General features: G+C 38.2%; 2 protein-coding genes across 2 annotated transcripts in view; both read left to right on the top strand.

Annotated features, from left to right (window-relative positions):
• The window catches only part of LOC307122956 (complement C3-like), a 70,575-nt gene extending 70,233 nt beyond the window's left edge, over positions 1 to 342 (top strand). The window contains exon 42 of the mRNA XM_079811301.1: positions 66 to 342. Within this exon, the coding sequence (XP_079667427.1) occupies positions 66 to 207 (142 nt within the window). The 3' untranslated portion in view covers positions 208 to 342. The remainder of the gene's footprint in view (positions 1 to 65) is intronic.
• A 6,646-nt stretch (positions 343 to 6,988) lies between these two features.
• The window catches only part of c3a.5 (complement C3a, tandem duplicate 5), a 29,834-nt gene continuing 13,410 nt past the window's right edge, over positions 6,989 to 23,412 (top strand). The window contains exons 1-20 of the mRNA XM_079811298.1: positions 6,989 to 7,087; positions 7,168 to 7,363; positions 7,445 to 7,613; positions 7,928 to 8,001; positions 8,125 to 8,213; positions 8,315 to 8,397; positions 8,503 to 8,590; positions 11,274 to 11,376; positions 12,194 to 12,314; positions 13,135 to 13,250; positions 13,354 to 13,500; positions 13,584 to 13,787; positions 17,355 to 17,546; positions 17,622 to 17,774; positions 17,846 to 17,975; positions 18,062 to 18,133; positions 19,680 to 19,874; positions 20,153 to 20,270; positions 22,990 to 23,081; positions 23,161 to 23,297. Coding sequence (XP_079667424.1) covers positions 7,014 to 7,087; positions 7,168 to 7,363; positions 7,445 to 7,613; positions 7,928 to 8,001; positions 8,125 to 8,213; positions 8,315 to 8,397; positions 8,503 to 8,590; positions 11,274 to 11,376; positions 12,194 to 12,314; positions 13,135 to 13,250; positions 13,354 to 13,500; positions 13,584 to 13,787; positions 17,355 to 17,546; positions 17,622 to 17,774; positions 17,846 to 17,975; positions 18,062 to 18,133; positions 19,680 to 19,874; positions 20,153 to 20,270; positions 22,990 to 23,081; positions 23,161 to 23,297 — 2,553 coding nt within the window. The 5' untranslated portion in view covers positions 6,989 to 7,013. The remainder of the gene's footprint in view (positions 7,088 to 7,167; positions 7,364 to 7,444; positions 7,614 to 7,927; positions 8,002 to 8,124; positions 8,214 to 8,314; positions 8,398 to 8,502; positions 8,591 to 11,273; positions 11,377 to 12,193; positions 12,315 to 13,134; positions 13,251 to 13,353; positions 13,501 to 13,583; positions 13,788 to 17,354; positions 17,547 to 17,621; positions 17,775 to 17,845; positions 17,976 to 18,061; positions 18,134 to 19,679; positions 19,875 to 20,152; positions 20,271 to 22,989; positions 23,082 to 23,160; positions 23,298 to 23,412) is intronic.

Genomic DNA, 23,412 nt, shown 5'->3' with positions numbered 1-23,412 from the left:
CCTTATACTGGAAATTATTAATGTGTAGCCAAGTCATTTATCTCTTAACCGTTCTGTTGTTTTAGTCTGCAGTACATCTTTGGAGAGCAGACCTGGGTTGAATACTGGCCGACAAATGAAGAAAGCCAAACTGAAAAATACAGGGTTCAGTACATCGGCATCTCTGAAGTCGAGAATAGCCTCCTCAAAGAAGGATGTGCTAATTAATTATATCAACATTTGGTGATTACAAAAAATGAAACTTTTCTTGCAGACTTTCAATACATCTTCATATATTGTCCAAAATAACAATTGTAGTTTTATAAAGAAAACACTGTGTGAATAAAAACTGAAAGAAAAAAACTTTGTTTTGGACTCCAATTATTCATTGTGTGATATACAGTGCCTGACAAAAACATGCATTATTCTTTTGTCATTCTGAATTATAAATCCAAAATTATAATTTGTTTTTGTTTGATAGTCTCTCTGCGTATAATCATAAAAGACATCACAGGACTTATAGGGCTAGGCATTGACAAATTTCATGATTCGATTAAATTTCATATATGGCAGTTTAAAAAAAAAATCCTAATAATGTTATAATTACTTTTTAATGACATAATTATGTTTCTACTACAATGAATTTGTTTGAAATATAAACCTTGTTGGTAACACTTTATTTTAAGGGTCCAGAATAATGCATTAGTTAAGCATTAATTAAGGGTTAACTTGTTCACAACTAAGCATTAGTTAAGCACGAACACACTAGTAATTAATGATTAACTTTACATTTAAAGGGTCCGTAATTATGCATTAGTTAAACTAGTAATTAATGATTTGCTTGTTCACAATTATGCATTAGTTAAGCATGGACACAATAGTTATTAATGATTAACTTAACATTACAGTACGGGCATATTAGACATTATTTACAACTTAATAAGCCATATATTATTTTTCTGTAGCTGTGTAATTATATGTCTGTATTTTCTGTTAAGTTAACTGAACAATAAGCTAGTAATTATGTTTAATTACTGCTGATTTTGCCGTTATAAATTGCTAAAATACTGTAATAAAGACAATCTGAGCCCCTATTCTGAAGTGAAAGTTTTATTCTCATTAATTAGTGCACTTATTGAATCATATTTAAATTTATTAACCAGAATAAGCAAATAATTAAGCCTAACTACCATTAATACAGTACTAATAAAGGCAATTTGACCCCCTATTCTAAAGTGAAAGTTTAATCCTCATTAATTATGGCACTTATTCAGTGATATTTAAGTTTATTAACCAGAATAAGCAAATAATTAAGCCTAACTACCATTAATACAGTACTAATAAAGGCAATTTGACCCCCTCTTCTAAAGTGAAAGTTTAATCCTCATTAATTATTGGCTTATTCTGGTTAATAAACTTAAATATCATTCAATAAGTGCCATAATTAATGAGAATACAACTTTCACTTCAGAATAGGGGCTTTATTACACTATTTTAGCAATTTATAACGGCAAAATCAGCAGTAATTAAACATAATTACTAGCTTATTGTTCAGTTAACTTAAAGGGTTAGTTCACCCAAAAATGAAAATTCTGTCATTAATTACTCACCCTCATGTCGTTGGACACCCGTAAGACCTCCGTTCATATTCGGAACACAAATGAAGATATTTTTGTTGAAAGCTGATGCTGAGAAAGGCTTCACACAGGCCTCCATTGGCATTCAGTACATTGACACTTCCAAGATCCATGAAAGGCACTTAAAACGTCGTTACAAAGTCCATCTCACCACAGTGGCTCTACAATAATCATACAATGCGACGACAATAGTTTTTGTGCGCAAAAAAAAATCAAAATAACACCTTTATCCAACTTGTTCTTGTCTTCCGTGTGCGCCTCCACGACGCATGCGCGAGAATATGACGTAGCGCCGGTGTTCGGGAATCGATGAAATACACACTTAAGCCCCATTTTGAGCACTACGCCGAGACCTAAAGCACGATCAATGTAGAATCCAACAGCTTAGACACGCGCGTCTTCCTCTGCTCGTAAACAAATCGCTTCTGGGTCATCTGTCCGAACGCCGGATCTGCGTCATATTCTCGCGCATGCGTCGTGGAGGCGCACACGGAAGTCGAGAACAAGTTGGATAAAGGTGTTATTTTGATTTTTTTTTGCGCACAAAAACTATTGTCGTCGCATTGTATGATTATTGTAGAGCCACTGTGGTGAGATAGACTTTGTAACGACGTTTTAAGTGCCTTTCATGGATCTTGGAAGTGTCAATGTACTGAATGCCAATGGAGGCCTGTGTGAAGCCTTTCTCAGCCATCAGCTTTCAACTAAAATATCTTCATTTGTGTTCCGAATATGAACGGAGGTCTTACGGGTGTCCAACGACATGAGGGTGAGTAATTAATGACAGAATTTTCATTTTTGGGTGAACTAACCCTTTAACAGAAAGACATATAATTACACAGCTACAGAAAAATAATATATGGCTTATTAAGTTGTAAATAATGTCTAATATGCCCTCACTGTAATGTTAAGTTAATCATTAATAACTATTGTGTCCATGCTTAACTAATGCATCATTGTGAACAAGCAAATCATTAATTACTAGTTTAACTAATGCATAATTACGGACCATTAAAATGTAAAGTTAATCATTAATTACTAGTGTGTTCGTGCTTAACTAATGCTTAGTTGTGAACAAGCAAATAATTAATTAATAGTTTAACTAATGCATTATTCTGGACCCTTAAAATAAAGTGTTACCACATTGTTGGCTGTCATTACTTTCATGACGGATTTATTCAAACATACATTAAAGCAGGTAAAGGAAAAATATAAATATTATATGAAAACATAGTCTATGCTCCTCTCTACACTCTCAAAAAAAAATAAAAAATTTACCTTTTAAGGTACAAGTGGCCGTTACTGGGGTGGTCATTTTTGTACCTCTAAGTCAGGGGTAGGCAAGTTCGGTCCTAGAGAGCTGATGTCCTGCAGAGTTTAGCTCCAACCCTACTAAGCCATCACAGTATAAAACTTATGGCTCCCCGCATGCATTGCAGCATTAAGTATGCAGCATGCCCCCCCACACAAACACAAAAAAAGATCCATTGCTTTTCTATGTAAATGGGCTACATCTCGCATCTATCTATATACAATAGAGACTGAGCGACACGCGTCATAATCTGAAGACCACGCCCACCGGGGGGGGGGGGGGGGGGGCAATCAAACCGTCTCCATTGACTTTGCATTGCGGGAGGCTGCCTCATTGTCGTTTCGGACTTATAACAAAAAACTGAACAATGTATAAAAGCTGATATGTGACAAGGTGTACAGCAAACAAGCTAAACAAAACCCAGAAGCAAAAACCCAGACGTTTTTATAAGCTGTTGACCCAAAAAAACGAGCGTTTAAGTACAAAAAAGTGGATTCAGGGCATTGAGACAGAGCGCGCGGGTCATTTTACACTGAGAACTACGACGACTAGAGGGGAACGTAATCAGCGACATTAAATATAATATATAAAACGGACATTTGGATATTTGACTTAACAGTGACAAAATGTTTACTGCACACATAGACATATTGAGGCATACTGAGTGTCAGGATCCCAAAATTTACCCATTCTTCCTGCTGAAGCTTCACTTCGTATTGCCTGTATCCACTTCTATCTTCTTAAACGCTCGTTTTTTTGGGTCGACAGCTTATAAAAACTTATTTCTGTGTTTTTTAGCTTGTTTGCTGTACACCTTGTCACATATCAGCTTTTAGACATTGTTCTGTTTTTTGTTATAAGTCCGAAATGACAATGAGGCAGCCTCCCGCAATGCAAACTTAATGGAGAGCGTTGAATAGTTTCCCCCCCCGGTGTGGGCGTGGCCTAAATACGCTCTGTCTCTATGCAAACTCATCCGGGATGGTCCTTGAGGGTCACTGAGAGAGTTCCTTGATCATGCCCTTCAGGTTAGCGGCATTCACTGTGGGAGTCGCAGAGGATGAATGTAGCAGTTCCGTCATGGCTGCTACACCAGAGTCTCATCCTGTCATGACTGCTACACCAGAGTCTCGTCCTGTCATGGCCGCCAGTCCAGAGTCTCGTACCGTCATGGCCGCCGGTCCAGAGTCTCGTCCCGTCATGGCCCCCAGTCCAGAGTCTCATCCCGTCATGACCACCAGTCCAGAGTCTCGTCCCGTCATGGCCGCCAGTCCAGAGTCTCATCCCGTCATGACCACCAGTCCAGAGTCTCGTACCGTCATGGCCGCCGGTCCAGAGTCTCGTCCCGTCATGGCCCCCAGTCCAGAGTCTCATCCCGTCATGACCACCAGTCCAGAGTCTCGTCCCGTCATGGCCGCCAGTCCAGAGTCTCATCCCGTCATGACCACCAGTCCAGAGTCTCGTCCCGTCATGGCCGCCGGTCCAGAGTCTCGTCCCGTCATGGCCGCCAGTCCAGAGTCTCATCCCGTCATTACCACCAGTCCAGAGTCTCGTCCCGTCATGGCCGCCAGTTCAGTCTCTCATCCCGGCATGACCACCAGTCCAGAGTCTCATCCCGTCATGACCACCAGTCCAGAGTCTCATCCCGTCATGACCAACAGTCCAGAGTCTCATCCCGTCATGACCACCAGTCCAGAGTCTCATCCCGTCATGACCAACAGTCCAGAGTCTCATCCCGTCATGACCACCAGTCCAGAGTCTCATCCCGTCATGACCAACAGTCCAGAGTCTCATCCCGTCATGACCGCCAGTCCAGAGTCTCATCTCCTCATGTATGCCAGTCCAGAATCTTGTCTCGTCATGGTCGTCACGCCAGAGTCTCGTCCCGTCTTGTTGCCACACCAGAGTCTCTAATACCAGAGTCATCTTTAGAGTGTGCAGCACTGACCATTGTGGCCACGGCAATGTGGTGTGTGTGGGCAGCACATACATTGGTGCAGCCTCCTGTCCCGAGTCCATAGAGGACTCCGCCTCCTGTTCAGAGTCCAGCGATGGCTCCAGCTCCTTACCAGCATCCAGAGATGGCTCCATCCCCTGAGCAGTGTCCAGAGAGGGCTCTATCCCCTGACCAGAGTCAAGATAGAGAGGACTCTGCCTCCTACCCATGGAGGCTAGCCCTGAAGGGTCTGTGCCGCCATAGCTCCCTGAACTGTCCGAGTCGCCATGGTCCGCCCACGCTTCCAGGCCCAGGTCCGCCCACACTCCACAGCCCTGGTCCGTCCACGTTTCCAAGGCCCAGGTCCGCCCACGCTCCACGGCCCAGGTCTGCCCGCACTCCAAGGCCAAGGTCCGCCCACGCTCCCAGGCCCATCTATGCCATGCCAGGGCCCATGTCCTGTTCCCCTGCATGGGCCTGGCTCACCCTCCCTTCCCCTTGTCTACCTCCACTCAACCTTCTACCTGAACTCTTTGTTTTGGCATTTTCTTTTGAGCGTCTGGAAGCCTTAAGTGGGGGGCTCTGTCATAAATTCCCTGTTTTTTGTGGACTCTTTTGTTATTTCCAGTCTTGTGCCATGTGTTGTAGTCCTTTGTAGTTTTTCATGTTGTTTAGTTTTCCCAGGTGTTTCCCATTTACCATACCCCCTTGTTATCTTGTTAACCTTGTTTTCCCTTTGTGTATATACAGTATACCCCAGTGTTTCAGCTGTTGTTTGTGAGGCGTTGCTCCTGTATGTGTGTTTCTTTCGTTGCGCTCCTGCCTCTTTTGTGGATACCCTTGTTCTTGTATTTTCTGTTTGTTGTTTGTTATTAAATCATTCATGCTGCACTTGGATTCTCACTCAGCTTCATCCCTGCTCACGTGTAATAACAACCTGTAATTATAAAAAAAAAAAAATAAAAAAAATAAAATAAAATTCTTTCAAATGTCGGAGAGCTCTTTTAACATGAACTTATATTGCACATTTGCATCCTTTTTATATTGAGAGCTTGTGGGCTCTAATTTCAGGTTTATTTTGAGTTTGCATATGAAGGCACAGACGCTTTTGTGAAATAACTTATGGGTGGAGAAATCAGGAAGTCAGCAAATTCTAACCTGCACAAAGTTTGTGTGGCTCACTTAACATCAAAATCCTTCATTTATTTTCAATTAAAATATTCAAAAAGACAGTTAAAAAAAACTAGTAAATAACTAGTAAATAAATGAATGCATTTTAGACATTCTCTATTGGCATAACAAGAGCAAACGATTTATTAATTGATTGACATTTTTGCAAGAAACTGCCATTTTAATATTTGTTTGGTTTTCATGTCATTACCTCTTTAATGGATCTAATGGTTTGGCTTGTAATGGTTACACTTTATTTCAAGGTGATGTAGTTACATTGTACTTCCTCAAAGAAGTACTGAGTGATATTAATGAACTACATGTACTTACTAGAGTTAAGTTTAGGGTTAGTTACAAGTAATTATGCATAATTTAATGCTATTACAATAGTAAGAACATGTAATAACGTGTAACTATGTCACCTTAAAACAAAGTGTTAACAACATTTTTAGCCCTCATGCTGCTTACAATGAAAGCACGTTTGATTATATATTACTGGCAAGGGCAAAGACCATTTGCATTGTGATCGTTTTCGTTCTGTGTTTCTCAAAATGTAAAAAAAGCTTCCTTGCACCTTCGTCCTCCAGCAAAGAAAGGAAAGAAGAATGTGCAAATAAGCAGTTGAAGCACACATTGTCTTTGCCATCGGTGGATTTGGTTTGCCATGTCACCCTTAGTTTAAAGACAAGACACAAGCCACCTGTATTGTGAAACTGGGTGGAGAACATTAGATTTTAGGCAACCAAGAATGTAACGGTTGTCTTAATCGCTTTCTTTTGAACACAATTGCACAACACAATTGCGCACCAATAGCTGCTCTTCTGCTTGATCATTCTTCAGTTACTCCACTTGAGTTACTCACCAGTTAGCTCTGAGGACAATGATGATATCTTGAAACGAGGAGGGACATAGATGAGTGATAAAAGACAAAACAATGCTCCAGTTTTAGTCACAAACACAGATAAAGGAGCAGGTGAACATGATGGATGTGGATGTAGTGACGCTGACTGCCATCATTCTGTGCTTCCCTCTGCTCACATCATGCGCCCCACTGTAAGTACATTCATTTTCAAAACGTCAAAAAAGGATAGTTTCTTGTGAAATCTTGTAAATCTTAATTTTCACTTCCTCAGATATGTTCTGTCAGCTCCTAATTTGCTGAGAGTGGGTTCCTCAGAGAACGTGTTTGTGGAGGCTCAGGATTACTCTGGAGGAAACCTGAATGTGAGGATCTCAGTGAAGAACCACCCAAAGAAGAACCTGGAAATACTGTCCAAACCAGTGACACTGACTGCAGCCAACAATTACCAGATCCTTACAGATATAGAGGTGAGAGCTCCATAATTACAGTGCTGTGATTCTCATTAGTTTATTATCAGATATAATTCAGGCTGATTATCTGTTCTTTAGATCCCTGATGATAAGAACTATTTCTCTGAAGATCCTCTGGAGAAGCAGTATGTGTATCTACAAGCTCAATTTCCATCCAACACCCTGGAGAAAGTGGTCATGGTCTCATTTCAGTCTGGATATATATTTGTACAGACAGACAAGCCCATCTACACGCCTGCTAGCACAGGTACGATTCAGTGCTAAAAACATTACAATTATGTGATATTGGAGGTTCTTTTGATAATTTGTTACTAAAAGTTATCATTTCTATAACAATAAAGACGAGAGAATCAAACCTACATTAAGGTCCTTTAACACATTCCTGAATAGAAATTTTAGAGAGGATGTCGAGAACTTGATATATTTCCCTGCCATGTAAAAACGCAGACCTTTAAAGGAAGCTTTGTCCATGGAGTAGAATCACAACAATAAGATATATGCATTACATTTTAACATTAAAATGTTAACAAGTAATATTTGATGTACCACATTTTCCCCCAGTTAATTACAGGGTCTTCTCCTTAACTCCTGATCAACATCCATTTGATGGAGCTTCTGTCTCAATCGATATCATGGTACTCAGTTAAATATTTTATTTACAAGCATTGGTGAAATAACAAGCTACTGTATTGTCTTATCATTGATTCCTCTTGGCACAACACAACTAAATTTGTGTTGCTTTTTTACTGTTTAATAAGAATCCTCAAGGTATCACACTCGACAGAGATACATTCCTACCAAGGGGAGGCATCAGGGCCGAAAACTTTGCTTTGCCTGAAATTGCCAGGTTTGTTGCACTATTCAGTTAGGTTTGATCAGTCAATTATCAATTATCAGACAATCTCTGTTAATAAGACTCTTGTGTTTTCTGCTGGTGTTGTTTTGAAGTGCTGGGGTTTGGAAGTTGATCGCAAAGTACACGAACACGCCACAAAAGAACTTCACTACTGAGTTTGAAGTTATGGAATATGGTACGTTTACTGCCTCACCTAGAGAACAGATTATTCTATTCGAAATGATTCTGAAAGCCGTATGAAATATTGAATAATCGCTGAACTTTTGTTTTATTTTTGTAGTGTTGCCGAGCTTTGAAGTGACCTTAAATCCAAGAAAACCCTTCTTCTATGTAAATGAGCGATCTCTGAAAGTAGACATATCAGCTAAGTACGCTGGGAGTTGTTTATTGAACTGTTTCACTGTGCAAACATCTAATCTAGTACTCTTCATTACACTGTAAAACCCAACAAGTTAAGCTAACTCATTTAATTTGAGGAAACTGATTACCTCAATTAAATTGAGTTTAACAAACTTAATTGAAGTAAAGAAAAACTGTAGTTATGAGGACGCTGAACTTATTTTAATTGAGTCCACTAAACCAAGGATATTTCTTAAAATCCAATTAAACTTTACACTGCATTCAAATAATTTTTACAGCTAAAACTTCACTATAATGAGTAAAACAACAGAAATAACAAACTTTAAATTAACTTAGAGAGCTTGCTAGTTACTGCTAGCTCACAATAGCACACGCAAAGTCAAACCCAATGAGTTAAGCAAACTCATTACATTTGAGGAAACTTATTACCTCAAATAATTTGAGTTTAAAAACCAACAGTTATGAGTACTCTACGCTCATTTCAGTTGAGTACACTAATATAATTTTTTTTAAATGATTCTTAATATATGTTGCAGTTGAGTAATTAAGTGATTAATTAAGTGATGATTGAGCATTAATTATGAACACCAGGTGATAATGAGCAGAATCACAGAAGGAAAGAGAAACACAAGAACTACAATTGATTTAAGCCACAGCTTTAGATGAAATAACATAAGATAAAAGAAGACATTACATCTCTGAAGATCTCAGCAGAGGAGGATTAAACAACTCCACAAACAACATTACCAGCTTCACACATTACTAACCAGACTGACTTTATTTCTGTCATTTCTGTTTTAATGAAAATAATAGTTTAATTGATAATTCATTCATCATGTCACCATGATGGAGATGAGTCTTTTCTTTAGTTGGGCTTAAACATTTAGTTTATTTTTGTTTTCCTCTGGCTGCTTTAACTTTTGTGTTTAGGAAGCACATTTGTTGTGGTAAGAAATGCCTAGAGAAAATGTGAATAGGTGATGTTGGCTATATAGTGATGTTGGTACAATCATCATGTGGTGGCTTAAGTCACTGATCTCACTTATGTCTTATGCTCTGGTTATAGCAGTATTGTGTTCTTAATATTTGTATTATTCATAATGGTGCCTACGAGATTCAGCAGCACAAGGTCCAGCACTGTTGTGGTAATTGAATATGCAAAATTTTTAAATCATGCAGTGCTCAAAAGTTGTAATGCAGTTTTAATCTGTCATTACTTAGACACACACAGATATCAAGAATCTGCGTATGAATCTCAACAATGTTGACAATCAATGAAAAGCTTCATGCTGCAGTGCATGCTGGGTACCACCAATCAAAACTCCCTCATGGGTCCCAGCATGCATTGCGGCATAAATAAATTATGCATCTGAATTGTGACTAATTTTCTTTGATTCTTACTATTTGCTTTTACTTTTGCTGTGTTTGTTGTGATGTTTGTGTAGCTTGTTTTATGTTCAAAGTTGATCTGTTTATCTGAATATATTTTTTGATTGTCACCATTGTTGAGATTCATACGCTGATTCTTGATGTCTGTGTGTGTCCAAGTACTAATGTATATTAAAACCTTCTGTGCATTAAGTTTATTCATTTATACCCTGCATAATGTTCGATTTCCGCAACCATCCTGGATCTTGTGCTGTAGAATCATATAGGTTCTTCCATGAATACACAAAAAAACAACACATAAAATCTCCATAACCATAGCATTACACTCTGAATAAGATAAGTGATTTGGTCTTTACATAACGATAATATCATCAGCAAAAAACAACCAACTCCAGCTGATCACATTTCCTCTTGGCTTTTCTTATCATATCAAATATGCTTCGTTAAAGCAGCCAGAGCAAGACATGTTTTGTCAAGGGTCAAGATCCCAACAAACGCAAACACTGAACACCATCATGGTGAATTCAAATAAAACTATTATTTTCAATATATCAGAAATGACAGAAATAAAGTTAGTTTGGTTAGTAATGTGTGAAGCTGGTAATGCTGTTTGTGGAGTTGTTTAATCCTCCTCTGCTTAGATCTTCAGAGATTTAATGTCTTCTTTTATCCTTCAGTTGATTTCATCTAGAGCTGTGGCTGAAGTCAGTTGTAGTTCTTGTGTTTCTCTTTCCTTCAGTGATTCTGCTCATTATCATCAGGTGTCACCACCAATTTGATATTATCACTTATTTAATCACTTAACAATACAATTATTATCCAATTATCATGCTGGGAACTAGAAATGTTCTATAACTCATTAATTTTGAGTTCTGTTTCAGTCATTGTGTCCACACAACATTCGGTAATGTTTGAGTGCAGTAAACTCATTTTTATTTAGTACATACAACTGTTAGGTTTTACAGTGTAGTAGTTGTTCTGGCATATTATGTGTATTTTTAATTTCTGTGACATTATTATTCGTGGGGTTGTTTTTGCAAATTAGCGTCTGGTTTAAGATATGCTTTTTTGAGTGGCAAATAATGCCGCAAACACATATATTGATTAGCACAAAACATAGCAAAACACATGATTTGTTTAAGTACTCTCCTCCCATAAATGTTTAATCTGAAAGGGAAATTCCTACAAATGCAATAAGGCTGCAAAAATTTATTTTCAGCGCTAATTTTTCACTGCATGTCTTTAGTAAATCCTGACAGTAGCAAGCTGTTAGTAAATCTGCCCCTATGTTTGTTTTATTAGGTACCTGTTTGGGAATAAGGTTCGAGGGAGTGCTTTTGTGGTGTTTGGTGTGATAGACAACGAAAAGAAAATCAGCATGGCCGCCTCACTGCAAAGGGTTCATGTGAGTCCTATTCCTATCCTATACATTTATATATTATAATCCCACATAACACAAACATCTTAATTTGGAGAGAAAAAGGCATTGCTTGTACAGTATGTATGTTGTTCACCATAACTGCAGTTTCAGTATGATATGCCTTTTTCGTTTTCCGTAATGATTAAGCAACATAAATAGGAGTGTTGCAATCCTAATGTAATAGCAAAATGGTGTTTGGGTACTTTTAGAGTACTACTTTATAATAGTAATTTTATAAAAAAAAATATATAATTTATAAATGAATAGAAATGTACAGTATATGTCACAGGTTTCTGTTTAGTGGACTTTGTGTCATTTGTACTTCCTAGTTTTTCCTGTGTTCATATTTCCTTTTTCCCAGTTCATTGGATGCTATGGTTACTAATTTGTTTATTGATTAATCTCACCTCTTCCTTGTTTTCTCCATTCCTTTAGTCTGTGTATAAAAAGCCCTCATACACTGATATTTTTGGCTGTTATTCCTGCATTATCATGTGCTTTTGTTAATAAAAGTGACTGTTGTTATTAGATCCTGCCTAAACAACTCTCCTTTACTGTAACCGACTGTGACAGTATACAAATTACATATACTGAAATTAAATCTTAGTATACATCAGAGATGATCCAACGAAATGGGATCTCGCTTGCGAGCCCAATCAACTTCGAGTGAAACTAAACAAGCCATCTTTACATAATAGTAATTTTATAAAATAGTAAACTTTTTTTTTTTTAATAATAAACATTAAAAAAGTAATAAAAACTACTGTACAGGGAGTTGATGGTGGTATTTGTCTCTCTGTAGATATTTGATGGAGAAGGAGAGGCAGAGCTGACAAGACAAATGATCAAGGAAACCTTCCCAGAAATCCACCAGCTAGTTGGAAAGTCATTCTACATTTCAGCCAGTGTTTTAACCGAAACTGGTAAGAAAATTTAACTAAGAGGCGACAACCTTTGGATTTTTGTTAGAGAGTTGCTAGAAGGTTTTATATCCTAATGTAACGGGCATAGGCCAGTAAGAGCTGTGCATGTAAACCTCACTACCCTGACCTCAAGAAATATGCTAGGGACTGATGCTAGAGGCTGCGTTCTTTAGTGTCCTTATTAGAGCGCCCGCCTCTCATGCCGGAGACCGCGGTTTGAATCCCACTTGGAGTGGGTCGAGTAGAACCAGTAGAACCCAAAGAGGCATGAATAGAACCGGTTACATTTGCTGCCATGACCCGGATGGGAGTGGGGTTTAGTGAGGCGAGTGTATGAATGGGAATGGGGTTTAGTGGGGTGAGTGTAATGGACGTAGGCCAGTAAGAGCTGTGCATGTAAACCACACTCCACACCCTGATCTCAAGAGGCATGCTAGCGACTGATCCTAGAAGTTGTGGTCTTTAGCGTGCTTGTTACAGTGCCCGCCTCCCAATCTGAGCAGTTTGATTAGAACCGGTTACATTTGGTGCCATGACCCAGATGGGAGTGGGGTTTAGTGGGGTGAGTGTAACGGATGTAGGCAAGCAAGAGTAGGCCAGTAAACCTCCCTCCCCTGAACTCAAGAGGCCCGCTACTGACTGATGCTAGAGGCTACGGTCTTTAGCGTCCTTCTTAGAGTGCCCGCCTCCCACACCGAAGACCACTCTTCGAATCTCGCTTTGGAGCAGGTCGAGTAGGACCGGTTACATGCACAGACGACTTTTGCATTTGTTGACTTCACTTTGAAAAATGACTGATGACTGTCTGTGTGTGTTTCAGGCAGTGAAATGGTGGAGGCTCACAGGAGAGGCATTCAGATTGTGACGTCACCGTACACCATCCACTTCAAAAGAACCCCACAATTCTTCAAACCTGGAATGTCCTTTGATGTCTCGGTATAAAACTATGACAAAGTTAACAAAAAATCTAAGAACGGGATCATACTCCCCTCTGCTGAACTAAGATACATGATGGTATTGTTAAATATTTCTTTTTAAGGTGTATGTAACAAATCCTGACCAGACGCCTGCTAAAAATGTGGAAGTGGAGTTGAATCCTGGAGGGGTCAGAGGCCAAACAAGAGCCAATGGCATTGCGAAGGTTACCATCAACACTCAAGGAGGATCGTCCACACTGCAGATCACTGTAAGATCGTAGCTTGGGTGAAAACTCTCCAACTCAAGTACTTTTGAAGTTTTGCAAACCTGCAAAATAATTATTTATTTCAGGCAAAGACCAAAGATCCACAATTAAACAACGACCAGCAGGCAGTGAAGCCGATGACGGCTCAGGCCTACAAGCCCAAAGGAGGCTCCAACAACTACCTGCACATCGGCATTGATGCTGCAGAGCTTCAGATCGGTGATCAAATAAAAGTCAATTTGAATCTGGGAAACAGCCCTGGAGTGATAAACCAGGATTTCACCTATTTGGTGAGGATCACATGGCACAATTGGTGCTTTGTATATCCTAGATGTTTGATATCAATTGTATATATTTTCCATCTATTTAGGGATGAGTTACTGTGCAAATTATATTCATACATTTTTTTGGGAAAACCTACATCATTGCTGCACAGCAAAAACTCCAGTGTTAAATTAACTCTCCTGGGAGTATATGTGAGACCACACACAAGAGTGTTAAAGTGTTAAAACAAGAGTGTTAAAGTAACACTGAAGCAGTGTTAAAGTTAATGAGATAATTAAGTGATTAATTGAGTGTTGATTGGCCATTAGTGACGAACACCAGATGATAACAAGCAGAATCACCAAAGGAGAACACCACAATTATTAAGTCACCATTATGGTGATCGGTGTTTGCTTTAGTTTGGATATTGACCCTTGACATTTCACAAATTAGATATTGTTTTGGTTGCTTTAACAGCCAAACAAACAAAGAATAAAAGTTGATCAGGTGGTGTTGGTTATGCTTTGACATAGTCACCAATAGAGCTGAATCATTGATTATAACCTTATATCGGAGTTATGTTTACACCAGCCTTGTGATTCCAAGTGATAAAATCAAGCATTTTCAACTTATTCCAAAGGTTTTCTTAAAAGTTGATCTGATAAAAAAGAAAACAAAAAAAACATTTTCACAAAAATCAAGAATCAGCCTGAGAATCTCAACAGTGGTGACCATCAAAAAGCATGTTGCAGTGCATTCTGGGAGACATCAATCAAAATTCTTCCATCGCTCCCATCATTCATTGCTGCATGAATAAATTATGAGCTTTACAAGCTGTTTGTCACCATTGTTGAGATTCCTACACTGATTCTTGATTTGTTTGTGCTAATTTTTTTTAAGCAGAACAACTTTTAAGAAATCCCTAGAATCATATTGAAAATGCTGGATTTTATGTAACAATCAACAAGATAAACCCAACTCGGAGACTAGGTTCTAAATGAGGTATGTGATTCAGGTCAAGTAATGACAATGTCAAAACATAACCATCACCAAGTAATCAGCATTTGCCATTTCTTGTCTGGCTGTAACAACTCAGTTACAGCACCAAACAAAATATAATATTAAAATGTCAAGAGTCAAGATCAAAAGTAAAGCAAACACTATTCACCATAATGGTAACTGAAATTTTAGATTTTTCTCATTTGGCGATTCTGCTTGTTAACGTCAGGTATCTTCAATAATGACCAATCATCACTCAATTAATCACTTAATTATCTCATTAACTTTAACACTGCTTCAGTGTTACTTTAACACTCTTATTTTAACACTTTAACACTCTTGAGTATGGTCTCACATATACTCCCAGGAGAGTTAATTTAACTCTGGAGTTTTTGCTGTGTGGAGTGTCAAGTCAAGTCAAGTCAACTTTATTTATATAGCGCTTTTAACAATGTAGATTGTTTCAAAGCAGCTTTACAGTGTTAAACAGGAAAATAATGCAGCACAATTTTATTCAGCTGTATAGCCATTCTGGAAAAAACGCTGATGTCATCAGTTCATTTCAATTATCATACAGTGACAGTGTGGGCTTTAGATCAATAATTAGATCAGTAATTTAGTTTAAATGGTTAATTTAGTTTATTAATTAGATTTATTTCGATGTTTAGTTGAAAAATGTAGTGTCCCCAACTGAGCACGCCAAGCCAGAGGCAACAGTGGCAAGGAAACCAAAACCCCATTAGGTGACCTAATGGAAAAAAAATAAAGAGTGTAAGCGAATTAGCTTAGTGACACATCTCAATACAATCTTCAGGGAACTTTGTGTAGAATACATATTTAGTTGAATAACACGTTCTCCTGTGGAGGTCACAGTTTTATTCAAGTTAAATACACTAAAAAGATGAAATCTCATTTAAATGGGAAATTTAATAGTCATATTTAATGTGGCCACTAATTGTCTTTGTACCTTGTAAATGCCACTCATATTTTTCAAATAAAGTATTACATCAGATGTGTTCATGAAAATCTATTAAAGGGGTGGTAAAACACATTCTTTTGAAGGCTTGACTGTGTTTGTGGGGTGCACTGTAACATGTGTTCATGCTTCGTTTTAAAAAAAAATGCCTTATTTTTCATATATATTTGACCTTTATTCTACACTGCTCTGTCCCTCCTTGTAAAACGGTCTGATGCTTTCCGGGTTGTATGAAGCCAGTCCCTCAAAAATACGCAGTGGGCTCTGATTGGTTAGCTGGCCCAGTGTGTTGTGATTCGCTAACCGCCTAGTGCACGTATGTTGGAAACGTCACGCCCCTTACCGGAGGCTATGCTTTGGTCAGTGAAACAACGGCGTCAATAAAACCACACCAATCTGAGCCCGAATCAGACCCAGAACATTTGAGTGAAGATGATCGAGCAGAACCTGTTCAGTCCTCAAGAGTAAAGACTGCGGATCTATAATGATCGCTACTGAATGACACTTTAACTTTTGTATTTTTAGAACGATTATAGCCAAATATCTGTCGCAAGAACTAACCCAAAACAAACACTAAGCACTGGCTTTAACTAGTAAGTTAGCCAAATCACACACAGAACCATGTTTAGCATGCCTGTAGATAAACAATACATAAAAGCTCTAATCAAAGAATCATTACACTAATGCCAAGTTCGCTGTTGAGATTTTAACGTTAGTGTTTGTAACGTTAGGAGTTCGTCGGATAACGTTAAGTATGAATGAGCATTTAACAGACTGGTTTGCAGAACAGCGTTGTCATCTGTTTACTTCCTTGCTACAACCTATTACAGGAAAACACATCGATGAAAAATAAATCAGACTTACAGGTTGTGGCCCGTGAACAGCTTCTGTTTGTAAATCCAGCTTTCAGGTCAAGCCGTTGTGCATATCCTGTATTGAACTCGCGAAGTTTGTGGAAGTTTGTGTTGTCCTCCGTGAAATATGCAGCGCGCGCGTTGTGCATCCACGCACCGGCAGTGTTTTTTTCACGCAGCTGACGTTGTGCAAATCTGGCATTGAAATCGCGAAGACGTGGATGTTTTCCTCAGATGTGCTGCAGGAGCCCGTCGCGCGCCTGATTCCCCGCTGACTCAAACACACGTGCATATAACATGCTGTATGTTAAACGCTCTGCAACGCACCCCCGTCCCTATGAAGGCTGAACAGAGCAAGTACCCCAGACCTGCAATCCGGATGAAAATAACAGCGTTTCCTCGGCATCGCGGCAACAACACTCCAGCCTTACTATACCACAACAGCGCCGCGATACAAAATGGCCTCACCCCCCCTTAGTTAATATTCTCGGAGGAGGGGTTTATGTAAATATTGAGCCTGTTGATGTCACCAACCCTGGAGGAATGTGTGTAGTCGCCTACTGGCCGTTTGCTGTAGTTCTTAGAAACTGATTTCTTTAAAAGCAAATATCTCCCTTTGCTTTAAACTTTGAACGTTGTAACTTTGCAGATGTTGTTTATGCTCAAGCAGCAACATTACACGCTAGCTAAAGTTAGAATAGTGAAATCGTGGTTTACCACCCCTTTAACGTAATTTATGGCTGTATTTATCTTTATTCCCATAGATCTTGAGTAAAGGTCAGATCGTTCATGCAGACCGGTTTAAGAGGCAAGGACAATCTCTAGTGACTCTGTCTCTACCTGTAACCAGAGACATGGTGCCGTCCTTCCGCTTCGTGGCTTATTATCATGTGGGCTCGTCTGAGGTGGTGTCTGATTCAGTCTGGGTCGACGTGAAGGACACGTGCATGGGAACGGTGGGTGAACCGAGAAAAAAGTTTTCCCACTACCATCATCATTTCTGAGTATCTCTTTACTGTTTTTATTCCCAGCTCAAAGTCGAGGTGAAGGACCAGGCGCAATTCGGACCCGGAGATCAGCTCAGCTTGAAAATAACCGGAGATCCTGGAGCTAAAGTTGCGCTGGTCGCTGTAGATAAGGGTGTATATGTCCTTAATGACAAGAACAGACTCACTCAGACTAAGGTAATTAACCTCATGTACAATAACCTCAGTAGTTTCAGACTTAAAATTACCAAGTCTCTTTGCTGCTTTAGATCTGGGACGTCGTAGAGAAACATGACACCGGCTGTACAGCAGGAAGTGGGAAGGACAGTATGGGGGTTTTCAGTGATGCAGGACTGATGTTTGAGTCAAACACTGCAGGAGGAACCAACACCAGAACAGGTATTGATTGATTCCTGTAGTTGGAATTGAACTGTTTTGTTTTTTTGTGCTATACATTTCCAAACTAATCTTTCATGTTCTTGTAGATAACGAGTGCCCTGCCCCGACTAAGAGAAAACGACGAGCCGAGAGTCTTCTGCAAGTCATCACTACTTTGGGTAAAGAATCTGTTTATTAGGGTTGAATGATTAATTGAAATAAAAAGTTGAATCTTAAGCTGAATCTTAGTGCGATTTATCAAAACAGAAAGGCTGTGATTTTAATAAAATGTATGATAAATACAAATTGACATAAATATTAGTGCTCTAATTTTGCAGTTGTAATGTGGAATATTATTATTATGTATGCAATTATTATTATTATTTATGTTTTTGTTATTATATATTTTTTCTTAAATACTCAATTGGTCGCATTTTTCAGTGAAATATTACAATAGTAATATTTTTATGTTGTAGTAGTAATAGTAATATAACTTTTTACTAATTTTTATTTAGCTGTAGTAATAATAATAATTGTTCAACCCAATCTCACGGCAATTTGTACATATTTGATGAGGTGGGTAATGGAAACAACCTCACAAGAATTGGTACGATTTTTGCTAAATCGTATATATTTGACGAGTTGGTTGATTTGACGAGTTGGTCGTATTATTTCATGCAAATGACCTAACCTCAAACCCCACCCCTACACCTACCCATCACTGCAGTATAGCCAAATTGTATGAATTCATACGAGTGTGGTCGTATGAATTCGTACAAATTAGCCACTTCGTACAAATACATACGAATTGGTCGTGAGATAGCATTGTAATTGTTATAATATTTTAGCAAATACTTGATTTTCTGTGTTTTACAGTGAAATATTACAATTGTAATGGTATTATATTATTAATATATTAGTTTTTTTTTTTTTTTTTTACTAATACTACCTTCCTATTATTACTATTATTTTATAGGCCTTTTTTATAGTGATAACAAAATGTTGGCCAAATTGTACAGCCCTACTAGCAAGCACAGCAAACCTGGATTTTTTTTTAAGTTTACATTTTATTTTATTTGGCCCCACTTTATATTACGTGGCCTTAAGTACTATGTACTTACATCAGAAAATAAGTACAATGTACTTACTGTGTTCAAATTGTATTGCAAAAAACCTTTGCTGATATTGAGGTGGGATATGGGTAGGGTTGGGACAGGTGTGGTGATATGGGTAAGTTTAAGGGTAGGGTTAGGTAAGTAAGTAAGTAAGTAAGTAAGTAAGTAAAATTGTATTTATATAGCACTTTTAACGCTAAAATGCACAAAGTGCTTTACACAAGGTTGTTCAACATAGGTGTAAGGGAAGTGTCAACTGTGTAATTACGAACTGTGTAATTACAAATGTAACTACAGAAATTAATTACAGACGTAATTACATGCAGGTATTTTTTTAAATGTAAATACAATGTAAAAACATGTATGTACACAATAAGTGCATTGTATCAAATGATCAATTAAAATGTTAGTACATATGTTAGTACAAATGTTAGTACACTTAAAATGTTAGTACACGTAGTTAAGGCCACCTAATATAAAGTGGGTCCTTTAATTTTTTTTATCAGAAAAATTGCTATTAGATTTCCCCCCAAATTGTTCAGCCCTTATCGAAGATAATTGTATGCAGTTTCTCTCTTCTGCCCTCATTGTCTGCCCTCCATCTTCTCAGCCGGTAAATATTCTGGCGAACTGAAGGAGTGCTGCTTGGACGGCATGAAAGAGAAATACCTCGGCTACACATGTGAACGGCGAGCCAGGTTCGTCATGGATGGAGATGAATGTGTCCAGGCCTTCCTGCACTGCTGCAATGCGATCAAAGACCACAAGAGCACATACTATGAGGATGAGATATTTCTGGCCCGCAGTGAGATTTTAGCCTCGTTTGACTTGCATCTAATATTTTTTGTAGCTTAAAATTGAAGTAAATGCACAACAATTAAAAAATGTGGGATCTTTAATGTTTTTGAAAAAGTCTCTTCTGCTTCATCATGTTTTTGTTGGAAACTGTGATACTTTTTTAGACGTTTTGATGAGAAGTATTTATTTGAAATGGAAATCTTTTGTAAATTTACAAATCTCTGATCAAATTTAAAGTGTTCTTGCGGAATAAATATTTGAATGGTAGTTTGTTTGTTTGTTCAGGTGAGGAAGAGGATTTTGATGATTTTGAACCAGATGACGTGTTGGTACGCACACAGTTTCCGGAAACCTGGCTCTGGGAGGAGATCAATCTACCTGTCTGTCCACAAGAACAGTCATGGTGAGATATATGAGATTCGAATATGTTATATTAACTAATATATTTTGTACCATACAACATTTTGTGGGAACCACAATGCGGTTCTTCTTCCGGTTTCTTCCAAAAAAAGAGACAATCTTTGTCAGACAAACTTTTATTTGTCTTAAAAATCAGCTATAAAAATGAATTTTATTGATGCGTTATACTTTATAAAGGTAAATATTCAACTGAAAACTAAAGTGACAGTGAGCAAATTCGTTTGCAAAATCCTGAAGGGACTGGCTATTTAACATGTGAATCGCACGACTATGGAGTAGCATAAAACAGTCTATAGTCCTAAATCAAAACCAAGAAAGCTCAGGAGTTAGAAATCAACAACCACGTAAACTGAAATGAGATCTGTATCTCTTACCATTGAAGAAAGCGTGATGGCTAACTTGGATCATGGGCAGAACCTCTCAGCCTATCGTGTAATGGCAGTGACGTCAGTGCCTGCCTTTCAAAGTCAGGTACAGTTTACGTTAATCAGTTTCTTGTAGATTAGCGCATTGGTCTTGTGAATAAATGTTCTATAGGCCTATTTGGTGTTAGGTCGCTAGTAAAGGTACAGTAGGACTACATTGTTTGTGGAATGTGCTCTACTGAGCGGGAAAAAAAAGAGTGCAAATACAAACTAAACACTAAAAACTTAATAGTAAATGAATACATATTTAATTCATTTATAAAGCGTTATATCATCATCATTAGTCACACAGCAGAATCATAATTCATTACAGCACAAGACTAACCTGGCAGTGATAGAAAGAATACTATATATATTTTTATTTTCATTAAACAACATACAATATAACATAATTTAAATTAACGTCATGTGCATACATGCAGTTATGATAGTCATTATCATTCAAGTCGTATCATAACTGGTAAAACCTGAAAGCCAAAGAAAGAAAACGTCTGTATTTTATACTTTCTTTAGACAATATCACTTAATATTACTATAAAATACTATGCCGTAAATGAGTCCTACCATTCCCTTCTCTGCCTTCCCTTATAGAATAACCTTATATCATCTGTGAAATCTACATATTGTTCCTAACAAACATATATTGTTTACCTTAAAACATGATTAGCGGACAAACAGTTGATTCATTAAATGATAAGCTGTTTCCTCACAAAAGCAGTTTATTTAGTGTAGTGAATCCTCTTCTCCATTGACTTCCATTAAAGAGCACCTATCATGGATTTTTGAAATTTACCTTTCATGTAGTGTGTAACATAGATCTAAGTGAACAAAAACATCCTGCATAGTTTGAAATATGACAGTGCACCGTATATATAGTTATTTTCTTTCAAAAGTAAGAGTCGACTCTGAGTCATTTTTAAGAATCGTTAGAAGACCGAAGCTTTTTCTCTGACTAGATGACGTCAACTTGTCAAGTTATTTGAATACGATATGCCCACTTATTGCGCTCCAAGACGCCAGTGAAAACTAGAAAACATCATGGCGACGAGACGCTGTGTTCTGAAGTGCGACTCAAAAGCAAACTTTTTTCATCTGCCCAAGGATGAGCCTTTGAAGACTAAGTGGCTTGAAGACAAACCATGCATCGTCGCGATTGAGTGTTTATTAGTCGTCAAATGTATGTTTCGTGATCTCAGGAAGCTTTTATTATGGACTTCTATTATGGCACATGGTATCTTCTTCGTCTGTCTGTACCATATATGGACTACATGTGCACAGAGCGCCCTCCGGCTGCCAGTATGAATTGAAAACAACACATAAGAGACTCAATCGCTCATGATTAGGCTATATCTGCGCATTTTGAGGAAGTACTGAATAAAAAATACTCCTCTGTTTAGAAATTTGACACAGACATATGAGAATCTATCAATATTTCTCCTCATCTGCACACTTTTGAACTAAAAGCCCTGAGGGATGTTGATTTGTCACGAGTCTTCATGAGGAGAATAGAGGAGTTTTTTTATGAATGAGATCAGCTGAGGCTCATATTACAATCAAACGGTACCGACGCGGTTTTCATATTCATAACTCCTGACACATATTAACAAATTACTGTCACTATAAGACTTTGATGGGCGTTCCGTTTCCGAAAATATCTGCACAGACTATACCAATCACAACTGACTGGGTTATCGGACCAATCACCGCAGATTAGCGTCACGTAAAGGCGGGGTTTTGAAAAGTCAATCACTAAAGGAATCATTTGAGAATCGCTGTCAAAACAGGTAAAAATAAATGCATATTATAAGAAAACTAAAGTCTTTTTTGTCATTGCATGCAAAACTGTTGTTGTGGACTTCTAAAACAATATTTGGAACATTTTAAATGCCATGATAGGTGCTCTTTAAAAAAACAGCCTGGTCTCCTTTCGTGCTTACTGGCAGGCGCAGCGTTAGCATTAGTCGTTACGCTTTTTTGGCTAATGGTTGCAGGCTTGTCATCTAGTGGCTTTGACCGAACGCTCAACAAAGGAAACTAAAGGCTTAATTTCACAGGGTAAAATACTTAACTGGAACGGAAACAAGTGCGCAACTAATCAGAAACCATGGAAACAAACAAGCAAAGGGAACACAGGCAAACAGGAACAGAGCAGAACCATGGAGAAAACAGCGGTCTAGTGAACACAATGAAACATACTCATGACAGGCTATAGATGTTGAAAAGATTTGAAAATGACAGTGTCTGTTTTTTTTGTTTGTTTGTTTTTTTTGTGTCTAGCGATGAAACGTCTACCTTAAGAACTGGAATATACCTGAAGGACTCCATCACAACCTGGCAGATCACAGCCATCAGCCTGTCCAAGACCCTCGGTAAAAAGCACAGCTCTTGTTAATTTGTTATTCTGTTTATCATTAGCTGTTTTTTGACACTCCCTAATGTTCTCTGCAGGAATATGCGTGGCAAATCCTTATGAGATCATCGTTAAGAAGGATTTTTTTATCGATCTGAAGATGCCTTATTCAGTGGTGCGGAATGAACAACTTGAAATAAAGGCTATTGTTCACAACTACAGCAACCAGAAGCTGGTATGTGCAGTTTACTGGCATGGGACATCGTGTTAACTCATCAAAGCCTACTGTACACTCTCAGAAGGTACAGTGGAGGTACAATTTTGTTCCTTGGGGACAAACTGTACTGAAA

This window comes from Gobio gobio (assembly GCF_949357685.1).
Source record: "Gobio gobio genome assembly, chromosome: 3".
Lineage (NCBI taxonomy): Eukaryota > Metazoa > Chordata > Actinopteri > Cypriniformes > Gobionidae > Gobio > Gobio gobio.
Note: the sequence above shows the minus strand (reverse complement) of the source record. Positions and strands in the feature narration are given on the sequence as shown.